The 21,638-nt window shown below is 39.2% G+C and overlaps 1 protein-coding gene across 5 annotated transcripts in view; it reads right to left on the bottom strand.

Annotated features, from left to right (window-relative positions):
* GANC (glucosidase alpha, neutral C) overlaps positions 1 to 21,638 on the bottom strand; it is an 81,153-nt gene that overhangs the window by 22,001 nt on the left and 37,514 nt on the right. For all 5 annotated transcript variants that reach the window (XM_053665881.1, XM_037161685.2, XM_053665882.1 and 2 more), the window contains 8 exons: positions 20,956 to 21,052; positions 19,723 to 19,903; positions 19,387 to 19,540; positions 14,943 to 15,178; positions 7,928 to 8,054; positions 6,978 to 7,057; positions 2,968 to 3,111; positions 1,776 to 1,872 (listed from right to left, as the gene is read on the bottom strand). In XM_053665881.1, coding sequence (XP_053521856.1) covers positions 1,776 to 1,872; positions 2,968 to 3,111; positions 6,978 to 7,057; positions 7,928 to 8,054; positions 14,943 to 15,178; positions 19,387 to 19,540; positions 19,723 to 19,903; positions 20,956 to 21,052 — 1,116 coding nt within the window. The remainder of the gene's footprint in view (positions 1 to 1,775; positions 1,873 to 2,967; positions 3,112 to 6,977; positions 7,058 to 7,927; positions 8,055 to 14,942; positions 15,179 to 19,386; positions 19,541 to 19,722; positions 19,904 to 20,955; positions 21,053 to 21,638) is intronic.

Here is a 21,638-nt window from a genome sequence, read left to right as displayed (position 1 = left end):
TGCGTCTATTCCCTGTATAGTTGATAAGAGTTTATGAAGACAGATTGTGCATTATAAAGATATCTATAAAAGAAAACAAGTCTTACTTCACTATGTCTAGATTACTCCTGAAGCATTTTTGTCTATGTTCTACCAAAATAGTTTTGATAGCTATTTTTGTTTTAATCTTTCATAGAAATTTTAGGTTGTCCTATGGCCAGCAAGAAAAAAAAATATCAAGAGACTGTTGTTTTTAAACAGTACTCCAATAACTTCTCTTTCAATTTCAAATAGAATATGTATATACCTACATAAAGATCTTGAAATCCACATGATCACATTCTCATCAAAAAAGAAAGTTCATGTAAACATGCACATGTCTTCCTGTCTCAGATTATTTAGTGAGAAGCCCTCTCTGGCTGCTGGTCACAGCACCTGACAACACAGCAGTGTTCTCTGTGGCGCCTCATTCGCTAGTCTTCGGGGCAAAGCTGACGGCTTCACACAAAGTACTGAAGACCAGGCAGTGGGCCAATAGAGATTACTCAGTGTGCACATTTTTTATCTTAATTACTGCTTATAAATGCTCTCTTTAAAAAATTTATTTTTAGTGATTAAAATGATGCTTGTAGAGAATTTGTAAAAAGAAGAGAATTAAAATCACTTATAATCACCAAGGTACTATATTTATTTAGATTAATATATATGGTAATCTATATTATATATTATACATATACATATAAGCATTTAGGCATTCTTCTTTTTTCATTTATCATGATGTCAAACATTTTCTCATTTTATTAGTCTATTTTAAATAGCTTTATGACAATCAACTTATAAATATTTCATAGTTTTATAGTTATTCCTTTACATATTTGGATTTTTTGTTTTTGTTTGTTTCAAGAACTAATGCTGTAGTTCATCTCTGTACGTGAATCTTTGCTCGAGATGACAGCACTTTGGCCTTTCCTTGAGTACCACAGGGGCTGGTTTGTGGGGGTAGGGTAGGAAGCCTAATAAAGGCTGGATTCTTCCAACCAGGACCTACACTCCCAGTTATTTACACACGGCCAGGGGACTTAAAATAGGCTTTGTACCATAGGGTGGTTAAGTTGAACTAGATCTGCATTAGCTAGTAAACTGGATCCAGTTATAGATGGCCCTCACCATAAGCAACAGCCAGGTCTATTTTAAGCCATATTGCTAGGTGGGACAGATGGTTGAAGGAATGTGTTGGAAGTATATTTTCCCTGTTTTTTTAAATCCTCATCCAAGGACATGCTTATTGATTTTAGAGAGAGAGGAGGAGGAAGTGGGAGAGAGAGAAACATTGATGTGAGAGAGAAACATCAATTGGATGCCTCTTGTTCACTCCCCAACTGAGGACTGACCCCACAACTCAGGCATGTGCCCTGACCAGGAATCGAACCCACAACCTTTTGGTTGACAGGATAATGCTCTAACCAACTGAGTCACACCAGTCAGGGCTATTTTCTCTGGTTTTGATAAGTCAAAGAGACAGGGTCAGAGATGCCCATCCCAGCACACTGAGATACTCTGAAGTCACTCATCCAACAATAAACTATCATGTCCATGGGCCATTTCTTCAGAGTGAAATGAGTAACTAAGCTTTATTAAAATCAGTTTATTCTGCTCATAGGACAAAATACATACTTCAGGGCACATCTAAGGCCTGCCCAATGGCTAATGAAAAGGAAGGCATTAATGGCTCTCTACACCATAAATGGTCAAGAAAGACTAGTGTTTTGAAGTCTGCTATATGAACCATTCCTTACCATAATTTTGTGATCCAGCAAAGAAAGAACGTGTGAGCACAAAGGGTCTCTCCTTCCCTTGAGATCTCTGTATCAGTCCTTCTGCAGTAGCCTTTTGCTATAAAGCCAAAGGAGGAAAATTTCAAACAGACAATTAGATTAGGGCATTGGGTAGACATCCCCAATAAACTGCTTAACATGCAAAAAGTAAATAGAAGGTGAGAATGCAAAATAAAAAATATTAAAATAAAGTCATCAAGCAATTTTTATGATGTAATAAAACTACTCTATATTCCCTTATTTAAAAAATGGAACTTTTATTTGATTGAAATAGCAAAGAAATAATAGTAAATAATAAGCTGGTATTTATTTGGTGCTTGCTATTTTTAGGCATTTTATAAATTTTCTCTTATAATCTACACAACAACCTCTGAGATAGTCTTCATTAATGAAATTCCCTGAAATTCAGACAGGTTATGTGACTGGTCCTGGCCTACAGAAGGGAATTCTAAAGTAGTTTGCTATCATTGCGAGAGGCTGTTGGGGAAGTGTAAACACATTCTACCTGGAAACCGTGCTGTATGTAGCCAGAGGCTCCCACTGGAAAAAAACAGTTGATGGGAGGGCTGTAAAAACACAGTTACATTCTGAATATGACAGAGCCTCAGATATAAATTACAGAAGGTGACTTTCAAGTCTTTTAGATGTGATTGGCCAATGGAAGACATTTTTACCACTTTCTATTGAGAGGGCTAAGTACTTAAGAAAGTCTTTCTATATTTAAAAAGTATACTTACTGAAATTACATTCTAAATCTTGCTCATCTGGTATAAATGTAAGACTTGATGTATTTAGATATTTGTGAAATTTTAAAACATTTGTTTTCATTGCCTTTATGTATTTACACTACTTCCTTCAATAAAAATTTTGAGGTGGAGTTCAATGCCATTTACTAATGGCTCCTGTCAAGGCAGATGTTTCTATGCTATCGTTACTCTCACAATATCTGTAAATTCATCAAGTTCATTACAGAAGGGAAAGGTGCAAAGGGAAATGGTAAGCCTTACACTGCCTACAACCTGATAAAAGTCATCATGGTTGTCAGAAAAACACACAAAGAGAAAAAGGAACTGTATTTGATATGGCTACTACAAAGGAAATAACTTTTAGCCCAAAAGGCAGGGCACAGTTGGCTTTTTCTTGGATGCTTTACCTGATACAAACCATAGATGTTATGAAGTTCCCTGTGCTCCCAATTGCCATGATGAATGGCATTCTTTGGCATGGTTTGCTCTGGCCCTCTAAAGACAGAGGGCTCATTCATGTCATTCCATATGTAGAGGATGTCAGTAGATCCCTAGGAAGTAAATCTTGGTCAAGACATTACAGTGATGACACTATTATGATAGCTTCCTCTAATCCTCTTTCCTACTCCACTTAATTTATTATTTATTATGTTTATGATCTGTGCTCTGCTCCACTGATAGAACAAAAAGCTCCATTGGGCAGGGAGTTCACTGAACTAGATCCCAAAGATCTAGAACAGTATCTGAACCACAGAAGGTTCTCAATGAGTATTTGTTGATGAATGAAAGAATGCTTTGAAATACATATTGCCTAGCAAGTCTACTCTGAGATCTACCTGAGAACCCCCACAGCAAAGGTCGTGAATGTTCACAATTAGGCTCTATATCATCCATCATCTGCGACAGCTCTTACCTAAGGGAAGGGTAGTCATAGTTGTATGCAGTAAAATTCTGCTTTCCCTCTAATACTTTGAAAAATTGTATAGCTATGATGGCTGTTTGTTAGCATGACTTATAGTTTCTGTTCTATATAGAATCATTCAATTTAGAGTGGGAGGGGGCAGCTGAGTCATCTACTTAACATGGTCTTACAACCTCTGATAGAAATCCTGGTCTTTCAGCATTTGACTCAATAGCTACAATGACAGTGAGTCCCTCAGGCAGCTCATTCTGTTATTTTCTGAAAAATAATGATAGCATCTTCTCATAGGGCCTACCTTGCATTCTGGGCACCATAGAGTACATCTGTTACCTCACCCACATACTAGTCTTTCAAATGCCTGGAGGAGGCTTGTGTATTTTCTTTTGATTCTTTGCCTTCAACTATTTCTAAACATGTGTAATTCTATGAACAAGGCTATAAGATTTTCAAACATTTAACTAATCTTGACTGTTCTTCTTTACCACCCTTAGGACAAAGTTGGCAGTCTTCTGGGAAGAGCCAGATTTTCAACTTTGCAGGTCACAGGTCCTCTATTTCACTAACTCAACTCTGCTATAGTAGTGTGAAAGCCATAGACAATAGGAAGATGAGTGAGCATTTGGTACAAGTGTTGTTCATCCTGCTGTAAGTTCTTTTCTGTGTCCCAATACATGATGCTCAGAAACTAGTGTTGAGTGGTTAAGACCTGGGCTTGGGAGAAAAACAGAACGGAGTTCAAATCTTGGGTCTTACTAGATGGGTGAACTTAGCAGGTTTTTAAATTTGTTCATGCCTTAATTTCCTCATTTGTGGGAGTAAAGTTACAGTTTCAACTTCAGAGGGTTATTGTGAAGATAAAATGGTACATAAACAGAAAGTGTTTAGTACAGTGCTTGGCACATAGCAAATCCTCAATTTATATGAAGCATCATTATCACCATCATCACAATTGGTTGAGAACAGGTCTCTAGATGTGGCCTCTCTAGTTTTCTCTGTGGTGTTTATAAAATCTATAGGATTTATTAATTTTTATAACTTACTTTAATTTTTTAATATATCGTATTGATTATGCTATTACAGTCGTCCCAATTTTTAACCCTTTGCCCCCTTCTACCTGGTATCCCCCATTCCCTCTGGCACTCCCCCCTTAGGTTCATGTCCACGGGTCATGCATAACAGTTCTTTGGCTTCTCCATTTCCTATACTGTTCTTAACATTGCCCTGTCTGTTCTGTACTTACCAATTTGTACTTCTTAATCCCTGCACCTTTTCCCCCATTTTCCCCCTTCCCAAATCTTCCAAATGATCTCCATATATATGATTCTATTCCTGTTCTGCTTGTTTGCTTAGTTTGTTTTTTAGTTTCAATTTTTGATAGTTGTGAATTTATTGTCATTTTAATGTTCATAGTTTTTATTTTCTACTTTTTCTTAAATAAGTCTCTTTAACCTTTCATATAATAATGGCTTGGTGATAATGAACTCCTTTAGCTTTACCTTGCCTGGGAAGCACTTTATCTGCCCTTCCATTCTAAGTGATAGCTTGCTGTATAGAATAATCTATGTTGTAGGTCCTTGCCTTTCATCACTTGAATACTTCTGGCCTGGGAAGTTTCTTTTGAGAAATCAGCTGACAGTCTTATGGGAACTCCTTTGTAGGTAACTATTTGCTTTTCTCTTGCTGCTTTTAAACTTTCTCTCTTTACCTTTAAACTTTGGCATTTTAATTATGATGTGCCTTGGTGTAGTCCTCTTTACATCCATCTTGTTTGGGATTCTCTGTGGTTCCTGGACCTGTATGTCTATTTCCTTTACCCAAATTAGGGAAGTTTTCTTTCATTATTTTTTCAAATAAGCTTTCAATTTTTCGTTCTTTTTCTCCTAGCACCCCTATGATTTGAATGTTAAGTATGTTTGAAGTTGTCCCTGAGGCTCCTCAATCTATTGTCTTTTTTTAAAATTCTTTTTTCTTCTTGCTTTTGATTGAATTATTTTTTTCTTCCTTATGTTCCAAATCATTGATTTGATTCTCAGCTTCATCCACTCCACTACCGGTTCCCTGTAAATTTTTCTTTATTTCACTTAGTGTAATCTTCATTTCTGCCTGGGTCTTTTTTATGTTGTTGAAGTACCAAATGAGTTCCTTGGGCATCCTAATAACCAGTGCTTTGATTTCTGCATAGGATAGATTGCTTATCTCCATTTTGTTTAGTTCTTTTTCTGGAGTTTTGTTCTTTTCTTTCAATTAGGCCATATTTCTTTGTCTCCTCATTTTGGCAGCTTCCCTGTGTTTGTTTCTATATATCAGGCAGAGCTGCTTTGACTCCCTTTCTTAGTAGTGTGGCCTATTGTAGAAAAGTGCACCATTAAGTTGAATAGGCCATGGCCTTAGGTAATCATCAGGATGGAGCAACCCGTGTGAACCAGGCTGGTGAAGTCTCCAGTATGGTGTCATCATTCTGTGGCTCTGTGTGGGGTAGCACTCAGAAATGGGAAAGTGCCACTGCCTGGCCTCTGGAGTTTTGTCTGGGAGAAAGCTGCCCCCTAGCACTTGCCCTAATGCTAAACACTTCAATTTCTCCTCTTATGCCACTGGTACCCTTCCAGCTACTGCCCCAATGATGAAGCCCAGAGGAAGTGAGACTGCATAAGTCCTAAGTTTGTTGTGGACCTTTTAAGAAAAGACTCCTGAGAATTCTGCAGTTTCTTTCCCCCAAAACCCCATTGGTTTTTACAGCCAGAAGTTATGGGGACTTATCTTCCTGGTACTGGAACTCTGGGCTGGGTGGTCTGGTGTGGGGCAGGGATCCCTCACTCCTGAGGTATCCCTCCCCTCACTTTGAGGTATCCCTCCCAGTTTTTATCCACCACACATGGGTGTGCAATGGCTGTTCTTTGTTTCCATGCCTCTCTATGGGTCTCTGTGTCTCTGCCCTTCCTACCCGTCTGGATGAATGTAACTTCTTTAATTCCTTGGGTGTCAGACTTCCATTCAGCTCAATATTCTGACAATTCTGGGTGATATTTGTTCTGTAGTCTAGTTGTACTTTTGCTGTGGTCAAGTGAGTAGGTGAGCTGTGTTTACCTACTCCTCCATCTTGACTGGTATAACTTACTTTTAATGACAGATTATACTTTACAGATATTTTCACACATATCATTATAACCTTTAAACAATAGTTAGACAATGCCATTTTATACAAAAATGATACAGTAATTTGAAAATATGATATAGCTCTATTATTAAGTACTTTGATATATCATAGAGTCTATTATAAGTCAAAATTACAGTTTTTGTGCATTTGACAATACAGATGTCACCTCTCCAAGTACTACCAAAGTCTGTAATGTGATTGCTACCCTTGCCTTTTCATACAAGCATTATTTATCATGAGCTACTCAGTAAAGCAGAATAATTCTATTTCATCCTTTCACTTTTTTCCCCTTCTTTCATCATTTCAAGTAACTAGGAAAGAGCACACAAATAAATACAAACCTGATAAACAGAGAAAGTAAAAAGACCTGAGTACCACTCTCTGACCTTGGGATTGGTGAAATCCAGGTAAGAGGAGAGACCTGTAGAGGCAGAAGAATAGACAGCATGTTAGAAACAGTGGTCCTCATGGTAAGATGTATTCTATCAGATGTAAAAACTAGGTAATCAATGGGCATCAAATGTAGAAGACAGCTGATACAGAGGCATGGTCTGATGAGAAGCAAATGAAGGCAATGCTGGACTCCAATGACAATCTACTAGACCTTTCAACCCCAGAGGCCTAGGGGTGCACCAATGAACAAGTAGCAACGTGGGGCCTGTCCCTCACTGAGAGAGCCCAAATAAGGATGGCAGTATCCAGTAGTGGCCTCTCTATTCTTAAAGAGAACAGAGAAGTATTTATAATGGATAAAATGGGGGAAAAGAAATGTATGGTGATTCTCTACCATGCATGGATTTGTGATAGAGGGTTAAGATATAATAGAGGTTCCCTTTTGTCCTTGAGGAGTCTCTACCAGGCTTTAAACTAATAATTTCTGAAATAAAGAATCCAGAGTTGCCAGAGGCAGCTGAGGTTACTCATGAACGTCTGGGAAGTCAAAGAATGGGCTAACAGGGCAAAGAGGAATGACAAGGAGAGAGACTATGGGCCCTTTTTCTTTGTCTCCCTCTCCTTTACTCATTCCCTGGCTTTTCCTTTTTATTTGCTTAGAAAAATAGCATGTCACTGAGGTTTGCTTCCTTATGTTTCATTCACTCACTGACTGATAAATTATGCAAAGTATACTGTATCAGGTGTTATGAAAGATATAAAAAGGCAATACCATCTCTTTCTTAAAGGTGCTTAAAATGTAGCAAGAGACATCCACAAGGAATAAAAAACAATGGCTTTAAAACCTTCAATAATTGGGACTGAACAAGGAACATAAGTATAAATAGTAATATCTTACCCGGCCAGCATACCCCTTCAAAGTCTCCCCCTTCATGATTCTTCACAAAGAAGCCCTGTTCTTTGGCCTTAGCGTACACTGAGTAGTCAGGATCAATCTTGATATGGGGGTCACTGATGACCACGAGCTGTCAGAAGGACAGAAAGCTTTGAAGATCTCATCAGTTTCATATGAGCCATTATGTTCACTGTATGTTTTCAGCATAGTTCTTGGGTTCAAATTTATTTACAAACCTCTACTGCTAGTATTAAAATATTTCATGTGCTTACAGAAATATAAATTGATGTCCCTGGCTGGTATAGCTCAGTGGATTGAGTGCAGGCCTGCTGTGAACCAGAGGATGGTAGTTCGATTCCCAGTCAGGGCACATGCCTGGGTTGCAGGCCAGTTCCCAGCAGGGGACGCACAAGAGGCAACTGTACATTGATATTTCTCTCCCTCTCTCCTTCCCTTACCCTCTAAAGATAAAGAAATAAACTCTTTAAAAAACTGATGTCAAAAACAGGCCAATGCTCCTTTATACTTACTGCTGCCTAATGCAATACATGTTTTAAAAATAGTATTGGGTTGGCCAAAAAGTCCATTTAGTTTTTTCTGTAAAATAAGACACATTTTTCATTTTCACCAGTAACTTTATTGATTTGGATTATTTTGAGTATGTTGGCTATCTCCCACATGATAGAATGTTGATTGTTCTCAGTAATGTGTCAGTTTGATTGCTATCAACTTCAACTGGTCTACCACACCTTGGAGCATCATCCAGCAAGAAGTCTCCAGTATGAAACTTCTCAAACCGCTTGACTCATTCAATCAGTCACACCACCTCCATACACTGCATAGATCGTTTTTTGCATTTCCATTGTGTTTTTACCTTTCTTGAAATAATAAAGCATAATATGCCAAAATGTTGCACATTTTCTTCCATATTCAATATAAAAATGGCTACACAAAAGTTCACCAATTTTGATAAGTTTTTTAAAAAAATGCATGCTGATATAAGAGCTGTCACAATACAATAACAAAATTGTTTTGAATGAAGTTAAAGACAACTAAGTGCTACTAGAGCCATCTTATGGGGGGAAAATGAACCAACTCTTTGGCCAACCAATATTTATTAACCTATCTGTCTGCAGTGCTGGGTGGTATACATAAAGGGTTAAGTAGGCAAGGTCTCTGCTTCCTAGACATCTTGAGGCTAAGATAACACTGACAAAGCAAACATTAAAGAAAACTGAATAGCACATTAAAAACAAACAAAAACCCAAACCCCAAACTCAAATGAGAAAGAAGGTCTGAGAAAAGCTGTGATCACAGCTCTCTCCAACATTGCTCCTGGCCTTTCCAACACCATTCTTTTTGCCTAGTTTAGGGCCCCCAACCCATTTTATTTGATTAGAACAACCTTCTAATTATTCTTCTTCATATCTATTCAAATCTACTCTGTGGGAGCCATCCTGCCTGGTTTCAGAATCTGTAACCTCACCAACAGGTGAAAAGGCTGCACAGCTAGGGGACCTTGGGACCAAAAGCAACTAAGGAGACAAAACTTATTCTCCAGGCAGGGGCACAGCCTCTGCCCCCTTTACTTCACCCTGCTTGGCCCCTGGAGGATGGCTGGATAGTCAATAATGGGTAAGATTTCTCAAGGGAGGAACAACCTAAGATAGGCACAGCCAGAAAGGGGCCATCAGGGAAGGACTCAGGGGATTGTGGAGGAGAAACAAAAGACATCACCTCTCAGCTTTATCATAGCCTGAGTCCTCATTCTATCTGTAAGAAGTCTCCTAACCTCTAGGCTGCCTTACTTCCCCACCTGACTTAAGCCCAAAACAATGCTGGAGGTGGGCATGGCCCTGTGCTGGAATGGGCATCCTGGTGGGGGCAATCAGGCCTAAGAAAGAATGCATAAAGTCCCATGAAATCCACTTTGCTAAGAATGTCCTCAATTTAAATGTTAAGGGTCCAAGCACAAAATAAGTTTGTTTCCCAAGGTTTTACAGCTGATTGGCATCTCCCTGTCTACCAGACCCTGACTCAAAGAACCCCTGTGATTCCAGAAATGTTATGTGTAAACCACACCTCCTTTCTTTGATATGCATCCCTGTACAAGCTAAACCCAATCAAAGCCCATTGAGAGAGAGGATAAACACCTTTCTCTTCTGAGAGACTGGTCAGCCTTTCCTCCCCAAGCAGATCATGTCTTGGTAGACTTATTCTCATCTGAGGCAGCCAGGGAACTCTGCTGGACAAAGCCCCCACACACTATTCTGCATACTAAAGTTTAATTTTCCATTGCTGAAATTTTTTTATTTTCAAATGTTTAATTGTGGTAAAATGTACATTACATAAAATTTACCACCTTCACCATTTTTAAGTATACAGTTCAGTAGTGTTGCGTACATTCACACTCTTATACAATGTCCAGAACAAAATCTTGCAAAACTGAAGCTCCAGACTCCTTAAAGAACATTCCCTTCTCCCCTCACGTCCTAGCAACCACCATTCTTCTACCTGTCTCTGATTTTTGACTCCTCCAGGTTTTACAGATTAGTGAAATCATACAGTATTTCTCTTTTGTTGATTGGCATATTTCACTTAGCATAATGTCCTCGTGGCCATTCATGGTGTAGTATGTGTAAGAAATTTCTTCCTTTTTAAAACTAAATGATATTCTTTTGTATGTATATGCCACATTTTATTTATCCATTCATGTGTTGATGAACATTTGGTTCGCTTCCACCTTTTGCCTATTGTCTGTGTATAATGCTGATATGAACACAGGTGTAAAAATTTCTGCTCAGGACCCTGCTTTTGATTCTTTGGGTTTATACTCATGAGTAGGACTGATGAATCATGCAGTGATTTATTTTTAATTTTTTGATGACCTGCCACACTGTTTTCCATAGAGGATGCACCTTTTACATTCCCACCATTGGTGCACAAGTACTCAAATTTCTGTACATGCTCACCAACACTTGTTATATTCTGGGGTTTTTTTTTTTTGAGTAGCCATCTTAATGGTATGAAGTAGTATCTCATTGCGGTTTTGATTGGCATTCCCTAATGATTAGTGGTAATGAGCATTTTTTTAAATCCTCACCAGAGGATATGTTTATTGGTTTTTAGAGAGAGCGTAAGAGAGAGAAACACTGATGTGAGAGAGAAACATCAATTTGTTACCTCCCATATGCACCTGAGGATTGAACCAACAACCTAGGTCTGTGCTGTGACCAGGAATCAAATTTACAACCCTTTGGTGTACAGGATAATGCTCCAACCTACCAAGCTACCTGGCCAGGGCTAAGCACCTTTTTTTTGTTTGTTTTTATTTATTTTTTAAATATATTTTATTGATTATGCCATTACAGTTGTCCTATTCCCCCCTTCATTCCCCTCCACCCTGCACACCCCCTCCCCCACCATTCCCCCCTTTAGTTTATGACCACGTGTCTCAAGTTCTTTAGATTCTATATTTCCCCTACTATTCTTGCCCTTCCCCCTATCTATTTTCTACCGAACATCTATGCTACTTATTTTCTGTACCTTCTCCCCCCTTCTCCTCCTCCCACTCCCCTGTTGCTAACCCTCCATGTGATCTTCATTTCTATGGTTCTGCTCCTGATCTAGCTGTCCTCTTAGTTTGCTTTTGTTTTAGGTGTGGTTGTTAATAACTGTGAGTTTGCTGTCCTTTCACTGTTCATCTTTTTTTATCTTCTTTTTCTTAGGTAAGTCCCTTTAACATTTCATATAATAAGGGCTTGGTGATGATGAACTCCTTGAATTTGATCTTATCTGAGAAGCACTTTATCCGTTCTAATTGAAAGCTTTTCTGGATAGAGCAATCTTGGTTGTAGGTCTTTGGATTTCATGACTTGGAATACTTCTTGCCTGTAAGGTCTCTTTTGAGAAATCAGCTGACAGTCTTATGGAAACTTCTTTGTAGGTGACTGTCCCCTTATCTCTTGCTGCTTCTAGGAATCTCTTTCATTTTAATGTTGGCTAATGTAATTATGATGTGCCTTGGTGTGTTCCTTCTTGGGTCCAACTTCTTTGGGACTCTCTGAGCTTCCTGGATTTCCTGGAAGTCTATTTCCTTTGCCAGATTGGGAAAGTTCTCTCTTATTATTTGTTCAAATAAGTTTTCCACTTGCTCTTTCTCTTCCCGTTCTGGTACTCTTATAATTTGAATGTTGGAGCATTTAAAGATGCCCTGGTGGTGCCCAAGCCTCTCCTCATTTTTTTGAATTCTTGTTTCTTCATATTTTTCTGTTTGGTCATTTTTTTTCTTCCTTCTGGTCTACTCCCTTGATTTGAGTCCCAGTTTCCTTTCCATTACTATTGGTTTCCTGTGCATTTCCCTTCATTTTGATTAGTTTAGCCTTCATTTGTTCCTCTAATTTGTGACTAAAATCAACCAGTTCTGTGAGCATCCTGAGCACCGGTGTTTTGAACTGTGCATCTAATAGGTTGGCAATTTCTTTGTCGCTAAGAGTTATCGGCTCTGGGGGTTTGAGTTCTTCTTGAGCCATGTTTTGGTCTGTTCGAGCCTGTTACTACATATGAGGAGCAGAGCCTTAGTTGTTCACCAGGGCGGGGCCACCCAGGTCTCTGGTTTGTGATGCTGTATGTGGGGGTGGGGTCAAAGAGGGGCAATAGCAGTCCCCTCTGCTGCTTCCTGCAGCTGGAGCCTGCGAGGTCTGTCTCACTGCTCACTCCTTCGCTGGTTTATCTGCGCGTGAATGTGTGACCATGGTCAGCCCGCCACCTTGCACCCTCATTGGGTCCACCTGTTGCTACCCCACACATGGAATCCGCCCACGGCCGCCTGCGCGCCTGAGTCGGGAGATCTTTTTTGCCCAACCTGCTCTGCTGCTGGCTCCACCCCTCTTACTGGTCTGGCTGAATGGTTTGTTGTTGTTGTACTTCCCTATAGTTCAATTTTCTGTGTTTTGGCTGCATTTTTGTTACTAAAACTTTGTTGTCTTTAAACTTGGTTGTGCGAGGAGACACAATGTTTCCACCTACACCTCCATCTTGGCAGAAGTCCCTAAACACCTTTTCATATGTTTGTCGGATTTGTACATCTTCTTTGAAGAAATATCAAGTCCTTTTCTTACATTATAATTGGGTTGTTTGTTTTTTGGTTATGGAGTTGTAGGAGTTCATACATTTCGTATATTAATCCCTCATTCAGAAATTTTCAATGTCTTCAAATATATACAAACAGCCCATGACAAGGTCAGGTAGATTCCCCACTACTCAAACCTGCCTATGCCTTGTTTTCCTGTCAAACCAGCCTGTGCACTGCTTTCCAAATGCCCCTAGGTTTCCAGCCTCTGGCTGTACTGCCCTCTTTCCTCTCCAGCTTCTCCACTGAAGATTCATCCTTTAGGGCTTATCTAAAATGCGCCCATCATTGCTTGAGGCCAGCAAGATGCAACCTTCTTTCTCTTGGCCCACCTTCCATCCTGGCCCTTCTTTGGCTGTTATGTTACTGCCCTGTACTGTGGTTGTTATATACTTGCATTTCCCCCACTCACTGTAAGACCCCCCAAGGAGCTCATGTCCACATTCTCTTCATCTTCAGCATAGTATCTTGAACATTCAAAGACTTTGATAAATAACTGCTTGTAAGGATGCAGCTTCTGGAATTAGGAAGATCAGGGTGCAGATTCTTGCCTTGCTACTTAATTCCAAGTGTGCCTTGGTGCAAAATATGAAACCATCCTAAGCACCAGTTTCTTCTTCTGAAAAATGGGGTAACAAAAACCTACCTTAAACTTTGTGATGACTGGATGGAATAGTGTGTTTTATCATACTCTTTGGGTCATAATCCGTGCTGGATAAATGGTAGCTATTTATTCATTGGGAGATTAGGATTTAACAAAATTGGTTCTGGCCACCTGTGAAAAATCTGGGGCTTAAAGGAATGGATTGAAAAGGCAACTTTAATCTCAGAAAGAGGGAGTGCAAAGATCCACTTACATGATATATACAGGGTCCCCCCTTCCTCTCCTTTCTTTATTTCTTCTCTCTCTCCCTCTTTTCATCACCGCTGTTACCACCAACACCCTTGCATTACACTTTCCAGTATATTTTCCTTTCCCTATTTTCGACTTTAGTTCTTTCCATGGCCAGATGGACAGGTGGAATCCATCAGGGAAGCATATAGGGAAAAATGGAGTAATAGAAAGTCAACTCTGGCCCTAGCCAGTGTGGCTCAGTTGGTTGAAGTGTCATCCATAACCTAAAGGTCATGGGTTCCATTCTTGATAAGGTCACATGTCCAGGTTGCAGGTTCAATCCCTGGTCCAAGCACATACCAATCCTAGTCCATGCATGTACAGGAGGCAACCAATTGATGCTTCTCTCTCATTAATGTTTCTCATTTTTCCTCTCTCTCTAAAAAGCAATTTAAAAATGTCCTTGGGCAAGGATTAAAAAAATCCACTCTCTTTTTGCTGGACTGTTAAGAGCTTTCAAGCCTAACCACTCCCCCTTACCTTTCTTCCTACATCTGTGCATGTCAACAAAAGAAAGCCCGGAGGCTCCCTCCTTTGATGACAGCAGAAAGTTCAACCCACTCAAGCCCTGGCACATGCATAGGAATCCACCCCAGTCTAACTCTAATTATGGTAAAAGCCGAGCCAGTGTTTTTTCCCAGCTTATTTATGTGACTAATTAATCTTGATACCAGTGTGATTTCATCAATATCGACATCAGAACCAAATTTTGCATTGGGGGGGGGGGATCCATCACAGTACTACAAGGTGCCACAACAAATGAGCCTGAATGCTAGGCCCCTTCATCCCTATGGAGACCTAGACAGCTAAGGCAGGGACGGGTGGCGGCACCACCTCACCCCCCTGTTTTTCTGTTATCACAGTTTCAGTTACATTTGAAGGTGCTATTTTCATGGAAATTTTAAAAATCAGATCAATCTCCATACATATGCCAAAGCAAGTTTTAAAAAGTGCTTGTAATTAAAAGGATCAGAAATGTTGGTTTATTTTACCTTGCGTTTTTTGTTTTGGAGCAGCGCTTGCATCCTTTTGGGGTTTGGAAATCTTTTCTTGTCCCAGGTGAAGTACCTTTTGCCCTCCGTGTGTTCTATGTCCAGCCACATGACGTCATAAGGAATGTCATGTTTATCAAATCCTGCATCCACTGCCTTTACATCCTGCTCATCTTCATAGTTCCAGCGGCACTGATGGTACCCCAAGGAAAAGAGGGGGGGCATGGCTTGTGTGCCTAAAAAAGGAGGATAGCAATGGGCCAACTACCACCACAATGATAATTCTACATTTGATAAACACTTCCTAAATGCCTACAGTGTCCAAGCTCCCAGCTTGGTACTTAGACTATCTAGGAGAAGAAAGCATAATGCCTACCCTCAAGAAAGTGACAAGTTGGCTGATGAGGTGGGCATGTGAATGAACAGCTCTGCTCTGACGCAGAAGTGCTATGTTAAAGGTATCAGCCTAATGCTGTGGAAATAAGAGGGACTAATAAATTCGACCTGTGGCAAAGTGTGGTGTCTTGAAAGGCCTCAAAGATGTGAGAACACTTGGTTTGAACTTTGAAGAATAAGTAGGAGTACACCAGACAGGGAGAATGGATAGAGCATTTAGGCACAGGAAATAGAAAAGACACAGAGCAGAGAAGCATGATAAGCTTAGGAAAAAAATAAATATTCCAAGATAGTGAGAATATGAAATTGGAGAGGACTGGTTCATAAAAGGCCCTGTAGTTCAGGCTAGGAATTCTAAATCTTCTCTTATGGGAAGTTAGCTAAAGTTTAGCAAGTTGTAGCCTTAGGAGACATATGTTTTAGAAAAATTAGTAGGGAGCAGAGTTGAGGCTGACTCGAAGGGAGAGAATGAAGGCAGGAAGAACTATCAGGAAATTATCAAAAGAGTTACTGATAACATGGAGAATTTCTGGTCAACCACTTACATGACCTTTTCCCCTCCTAAAGTCCCACTAGAATTAGAGGAAAGAAAAGAAAAAACAAAAACACAAGAACAAAGAGAACAAAAGTCTGGAAGGCAGCCAGCAGGGGAGGTATGGTAACTGTTGAGCAAAGCCAGGGACATTCTTGCTGGAGTGCTTGTGAGGGGACTACTGATAAGAAGGCCTCATCCCTGCTGCCAGAATAGGTACAGGCAGGAGAATCCTTCTCTCCTTTCCCAACACTAGTTAGTGTAAGACTCATCAGGCATGCAGAGCTTCCAGGGTAGAGCCTTATTCTTATGGATATCCGAGGGTCACACATGGGAGTAAAGCATCCAAAATTAGAAGGGACCCATATAAAGAAATAGAATGAAACAATCTCTGAGAAAGAAGGACAATATAAGGAACCAAAGAAAACATCAAAGCATTAACAGTAGTATCTCCAGGGAGATAACAAAAGACATTATATCCATGAAATAAAACTAAGATAGCATAGAATAAATATAGGATATTAGAAACAAGGAATGATAATCAGTTTGTTAGAAATTAGAATTATGATAGCATAAGTGGAAGGCCTAGAAGATAAAATTGAAGAAATTGCTCAGAAAATAGACAAAAATGGGAGGGAAGATTATTAAATCCGTAAAGTAGAAAATGGAAGAGACAGACGTAGTGGGGCTGTGTCACTCGTCATGACGAAGCTGCCAATCACCCTCTGCCCATAGCTGCAGCCTTCTGAGTCATTTGAATAGTTTCTGCAGAGGAATGTTCAGGCTTAATGCAAAATATGATGCAGATTCGTTGCTCTACTTGCTCAGTCATTTTGAATGGCGACAGCTACACAGTACACATGCTTGCTCAAGGGCATCTACTGTTCCTACTGACCAGTCCACTGTGGTTGTCATCGTTCACACATGAGCATTCCAGATCACTCTCCTTGGATGCCAGGTTACATTGATGTTGTGCAAACTGTTCTTGTTATTTCAACAGTGGTTGGACTTTTTCCAGACAGACCTGAGAACAATTGGTTGATTTTAAGGAACTGCTTCATGTAATTGTGGCAGCTCGCAACTCTGAATTTTGCCAGGTTGTCTGATAGGCTTGGGTCTCCTTGGAGACCCAAGGAGGAACTAAAGTTGCAGCTTGGGTATGAAGGCAATCTGGACATTCCTTTAAGGTACCTTAGTCCTTTCCACTTAAGACTTTTTCCAAATGATTAGATGAAACACATCTACACTATGGCAAGTAACCTGTTTTACTCAAACTGATTTAACTGTTAATCTCATCTAAATATACCTTCATAGTAACATCTAGACTGGGTAGCCTGGCCTAGGCAAGTTGACACATAAAATTAACGGTCACACTAGGTAATATGGTAATTCTATATTTAGCTTTTCGAGGAACTGCCAAATTATTTCTATAGCAGCTGAACAATTTTACATCCCCCCAGCAATGTATAAGGTTTTAACTTCTCTATAGCCTATCAACACTTACTATTTTCCATTTTTTGGTTGAGCCATCTTAGAGTGTAAGAAATGGTATCTCATTACTTTTAATTTTCCTAATGACTAATGGTATTGAGCATCTTTTCACATGCTCCATTTCTATATCTTTTTTGGAGGAATGTCTATTTAAGTCTTTGCCCATTTTAAAATTGGGTTGTCCTTTTGTTATTGAGCTGTAAGAGTTCTTTATATATTCTGGATACCAGACCCTTATCAGATATGATTTGCAAATATTTCTCCAATTCTGTAGATTGCCTTTTCACTTCAAAATTTAAAAATTTTAAAAGTCCAACTTATTCATTTTTTTCTTGTTTTGCTCATGATTTTATTGTCATATCTAAGAACCTGTTGCCAAATCCAAGGTCAAGCCCATTTTCTTCTAAGAGTTTTATTGCATCAGCTCTTGTACTTATATAGATCCACTTTGAGTTACTCTTTTGTGTATGGTGTGAGGTAAGGTTCCAACTTCATTCTTTTGCATGTGGATATCCAGTTGTCCCAGTAGTATGTGTTTAAGAGACTATGTTTTTTTCTACTGAATGGTCAAGAACCTTTGTTGAAAATCAGTTAGCCAGAGACGTATGGGTTTATTCCTAGTCTTTAATCCTATTCCACTGGTCTATGTGTCTATTTGTATGCCAGTACCATACTATTTGGATGATTTTAACACTGTAGTAATTTTTTTTAAGTGAGAAGTATAAGTCCTCCAACTTTTTTTTCTTTCCTTTTTTTCAGGATTGTTTGGCTATTCAGGGTCCTTTGCAATTCCATATGACTTTGAAGATCAGCTTTTCCATTTCTTTAAAAATGGCTGTTGAAATTTTGCTAGGGATTGCAATGAATCTATAAATTGCTTTCAATAGTATTGCCATCTTAACATTATTAAGTCTTCCTATGCATGAACATGGGGTGTATTTCTATTTATTTGGAACTTCTTTAATTTATTTCAGGAATACTTTGTATTTTTTGTATTTTTCAGTATACAAGTCTTCCACCTCCTTGGTTAAATTTATTCCTAAGTATTTTATTCTTTTGGATGGTATTGCAAATAAAATTGTTTCTTCCATTTCTCTTTTAGATTGTTCATTGCTGGTGTATAAAAATGCAACAGATTTTGTGTGTTGATCTTGTACACTGCAACGATGGTAAATTTGTTTATTAGCTCTATTAGTTTTTGTGTGGATTCTCTGGGATTTTATAACATACAGGATCACATTATCTGCAAATACAGATAATTTTACTTCTTCCTTTCCAATTTGGATACCTTTATTTCTTTCCTAGTTGCTCTGGCTGGAACTTCTAGTATAGTGTTAAATAGCAGTGGCAAAAATGGGCAGTCTTGTCTTGTTTCTGAAATTAGGGCATGCCTGCAGCCTTTCACCATTAAATAAGATGTTAACTGTGGATTTTTCATAAATGCTTTTTGTCATGTTGAGAAAGTTCCCTTCTATTTTTAGTCTTCTGAGTATTTTTATCATGAAATAGTGTTGTACTTTGTCAAATGCTTTTTTTTGCACTAGTTGAGGTGCAGAAATGTCATACATTTTAAAGATAAAATGCTTTGGAGCTAAAGCCAGTGGTATATTTTAATAGAGAAAAGAACACAGAAAAGGTTGGGATACTGATACCATACTATTTGGATGATTTTAACACTGTAGTAATTTTTTTTAAGTGAGAAGTATAAGTCCTCCAACTTTTTTTTCTTTCCTTTTTTTCAGGATTGTTTGGCTATTCAGGGTCCTCTGAGATAGAGGTAGAGAAAGCATAGGGGTTAAAGGCTCGAAAGAAGACAGAGAGCAAGTATTACAGATGAGAGTATGGCAAGTTCTCACCAAGTTGAATGGAGTGAGGGCAAGAGAAGAAATCCTTGGTTCTTAAAAAGTTTGAACAAATTGTTTATGAATTCTATATGGTTTGCAATAAATATTAATTTACAGTTATGGCACATGGGATAGAGAAAATATAATGCAACAAGAAATGGGCACTTCCACATGCAAGTACCTGTAAGGGACGAGTACTGCTTGAAGACATCAGAAGGCGTAGGCCCTGTCAGCAGAAAAACATCAATGATTCCACTCTCTGACATCCAACGTACATCAGTTCGAGATTTGTCCTTTTGTTTGGCAGGAACTGGGCCCATCTGGGTCACTGTGTCCTGGAAAAGAAATAGGATGTAACAGTCTGTTCCTTTTGTACATGCTATTAACTTACACTGATTATTATACTGCAAAGACTGGTGGCAGAGAACTGCCACTACAAATCCCAGAGCTATGACTACACCTTACTCATTCTAAGTCTTTCGTTCAGTATGATACACAGCCATGGTCCATAGCTTACCTTTTCTGCAGGCTCTGTGTTGATCTCTACCAGTGTTTCTGAGGAATTCAGCCAAAAAATGCCAAAAGTCCTGCCCCGTTTGTGGGCCAAGAGATAAGGCACTGAACCATAAATGCCCATTTTGTTATATATTTTATATCCATAGACATCCAGATTATAAAGACGATAAGCATCCCCATCACTGAAACACACAAGAAGGATGATCAATTCCTGTCACAAATATATTTTTAATGAACAGTATTGCTCCATTCACCCCTGCACTTGGATCCTATGCATCTTTCAAGGTTCAACTTTACCACTTTCCTAAAGGTTTCTGATCCAACCTGGGTGAACAGATCCTCCTCCTTTGATTCTTTAGCTAACCTCTCAATTCACAACTGGCAGGCATACTCTCATCTTTTCTGGTTTTTTTTTTTTTTTTTTTTTTTTTATCTTTTCTGAACATTGCTTGTGAGGTTAGGACTGTTTCCTGTGGATCCTCTAAAATAGCAAGCACACAATATGTGTCTTTGACAAATTTTGTGAGTATTTCTCTGTTGCTTAAACAAACTGATACTGTCTTAACATGCTGACACAGTGCTGAGTAGGGAAAAAGTCAGGACCTGAATTGGGGAGGGGAGCACAGAGCTCAGGCTGGTGTGAGAACAGCGCCATTTCTGAGGCACTTGTCACTGTGCCTCCCTGTCCTGTAAACAGCATCTGCCCCTGGAAAACTCTCAAATTCTGTCTCTTGTTGGTCTTGTTTCAAGGTAGTCCTACGCCTCTAGCATTTATTTGGCAGTAGTGTTAGTTTGAATGATCTCCCTGAGGGACTCAAAGGCGATATGAAATGCCACACTTTTCCATTCTCTGGCTCACTGTCATTTTTGGTAAAAGCCTTTTTCTAGGTCAGTGTTTTTCACAGAAAGGGTTTCACAGAAAGGCCTTGAGAGGTGAAAGCGAAACCCAGAAAGTGGTGTAATGAAAATCTCCCACCATTTCAACCACAGCAGTTCTACATTTTTACTTCCTTTATATTTTTAGGGTCAGCACTACAGTTTTTTGTAATTCTCTAACTTTTACCAAAAATAAAATAAAAATGGAAAACCACTGCTTTGAGTGATCATTCAGAGAAGATTCCTGAAGATCTATAAGCAATATCAAGGAGGAAGAGACCAGGCATGTATTGGCTAGCACTGGTTTGGACATCTCATATATTTGCCTTTCCCATAAAAATTCCTGTTTTCACTTTACCCAGTATTTTTAAGTTGATGTGATTCTGCATGTTGTGGGATTCCATAGAGATGCTCAAATCCATGCAAGGAGAAATCCAAACCGATGGAGGCAGGACCTGCAGGGACCAGGATATTGACTGAGTTTCACTTCTCAGTGGGACAATCAATTAAAGAAATTCAGTTAACAATGAGTGTAGCAAGATGACTAGAGATCTAGAGATCTGAGTTTTCCCTGATGAATCAGTAAATCCCATGTGTGTCAGCATCTCTGTAAGATGCTATATTCAGGTATTGTGGGGACACAACATGCAAAAGGCAAAGTTCTGGTCACTTACTATGTTCACCTAACTATGTGTGGAATCTCCTTTTGTCCTTATTTATTTATTTATTTATTTGTTTGTTTATTTATTTATTTTTAGAGAGTGGGGAGTGAGGGAGAGAGAGGAGAAAAACAGCACTGTGTGGTTGTCTCTCATGTGCCCTCTACTGGGGACCTGGCCCACAACCCAGGCATGTGCCCTGACTGGGAATCAAACCAGTGACCCTTTGGTTTGCTGGCTGGCACTCAACCCACTGAGCCACACCAGTCAGGGTAGTATCTTCATTTATAGTAAATCTCTTTTTCATTGGTAAAATATGGCTATAAAGTTTTAGATTTTTTTAATCTAACTTTTCTAAAATATATACTCTGCTTTAGGAAGC

This window comes from Artibeus jamaicensis, unplaced genomic scaffold (assembly GCF_021234435.1).
Source record: "Artibeus jamaicensis isolate MK-2021 breed Jamaican fruit bat unplaced genomic scaffold, CSHL_Jam_final contig_1132, whole genome shotgun sequence".
NCBI lineage: Eukaryota > Metazoa > Chordata > Mammalia > Chiroptera > Phyllostomidae > Artibeus > Artibeus jamaicensis.
Note: the sequence above shows the minus strand (reverse complement) of the source record. Positions and strands in the feature narration are given on the sequence as shown.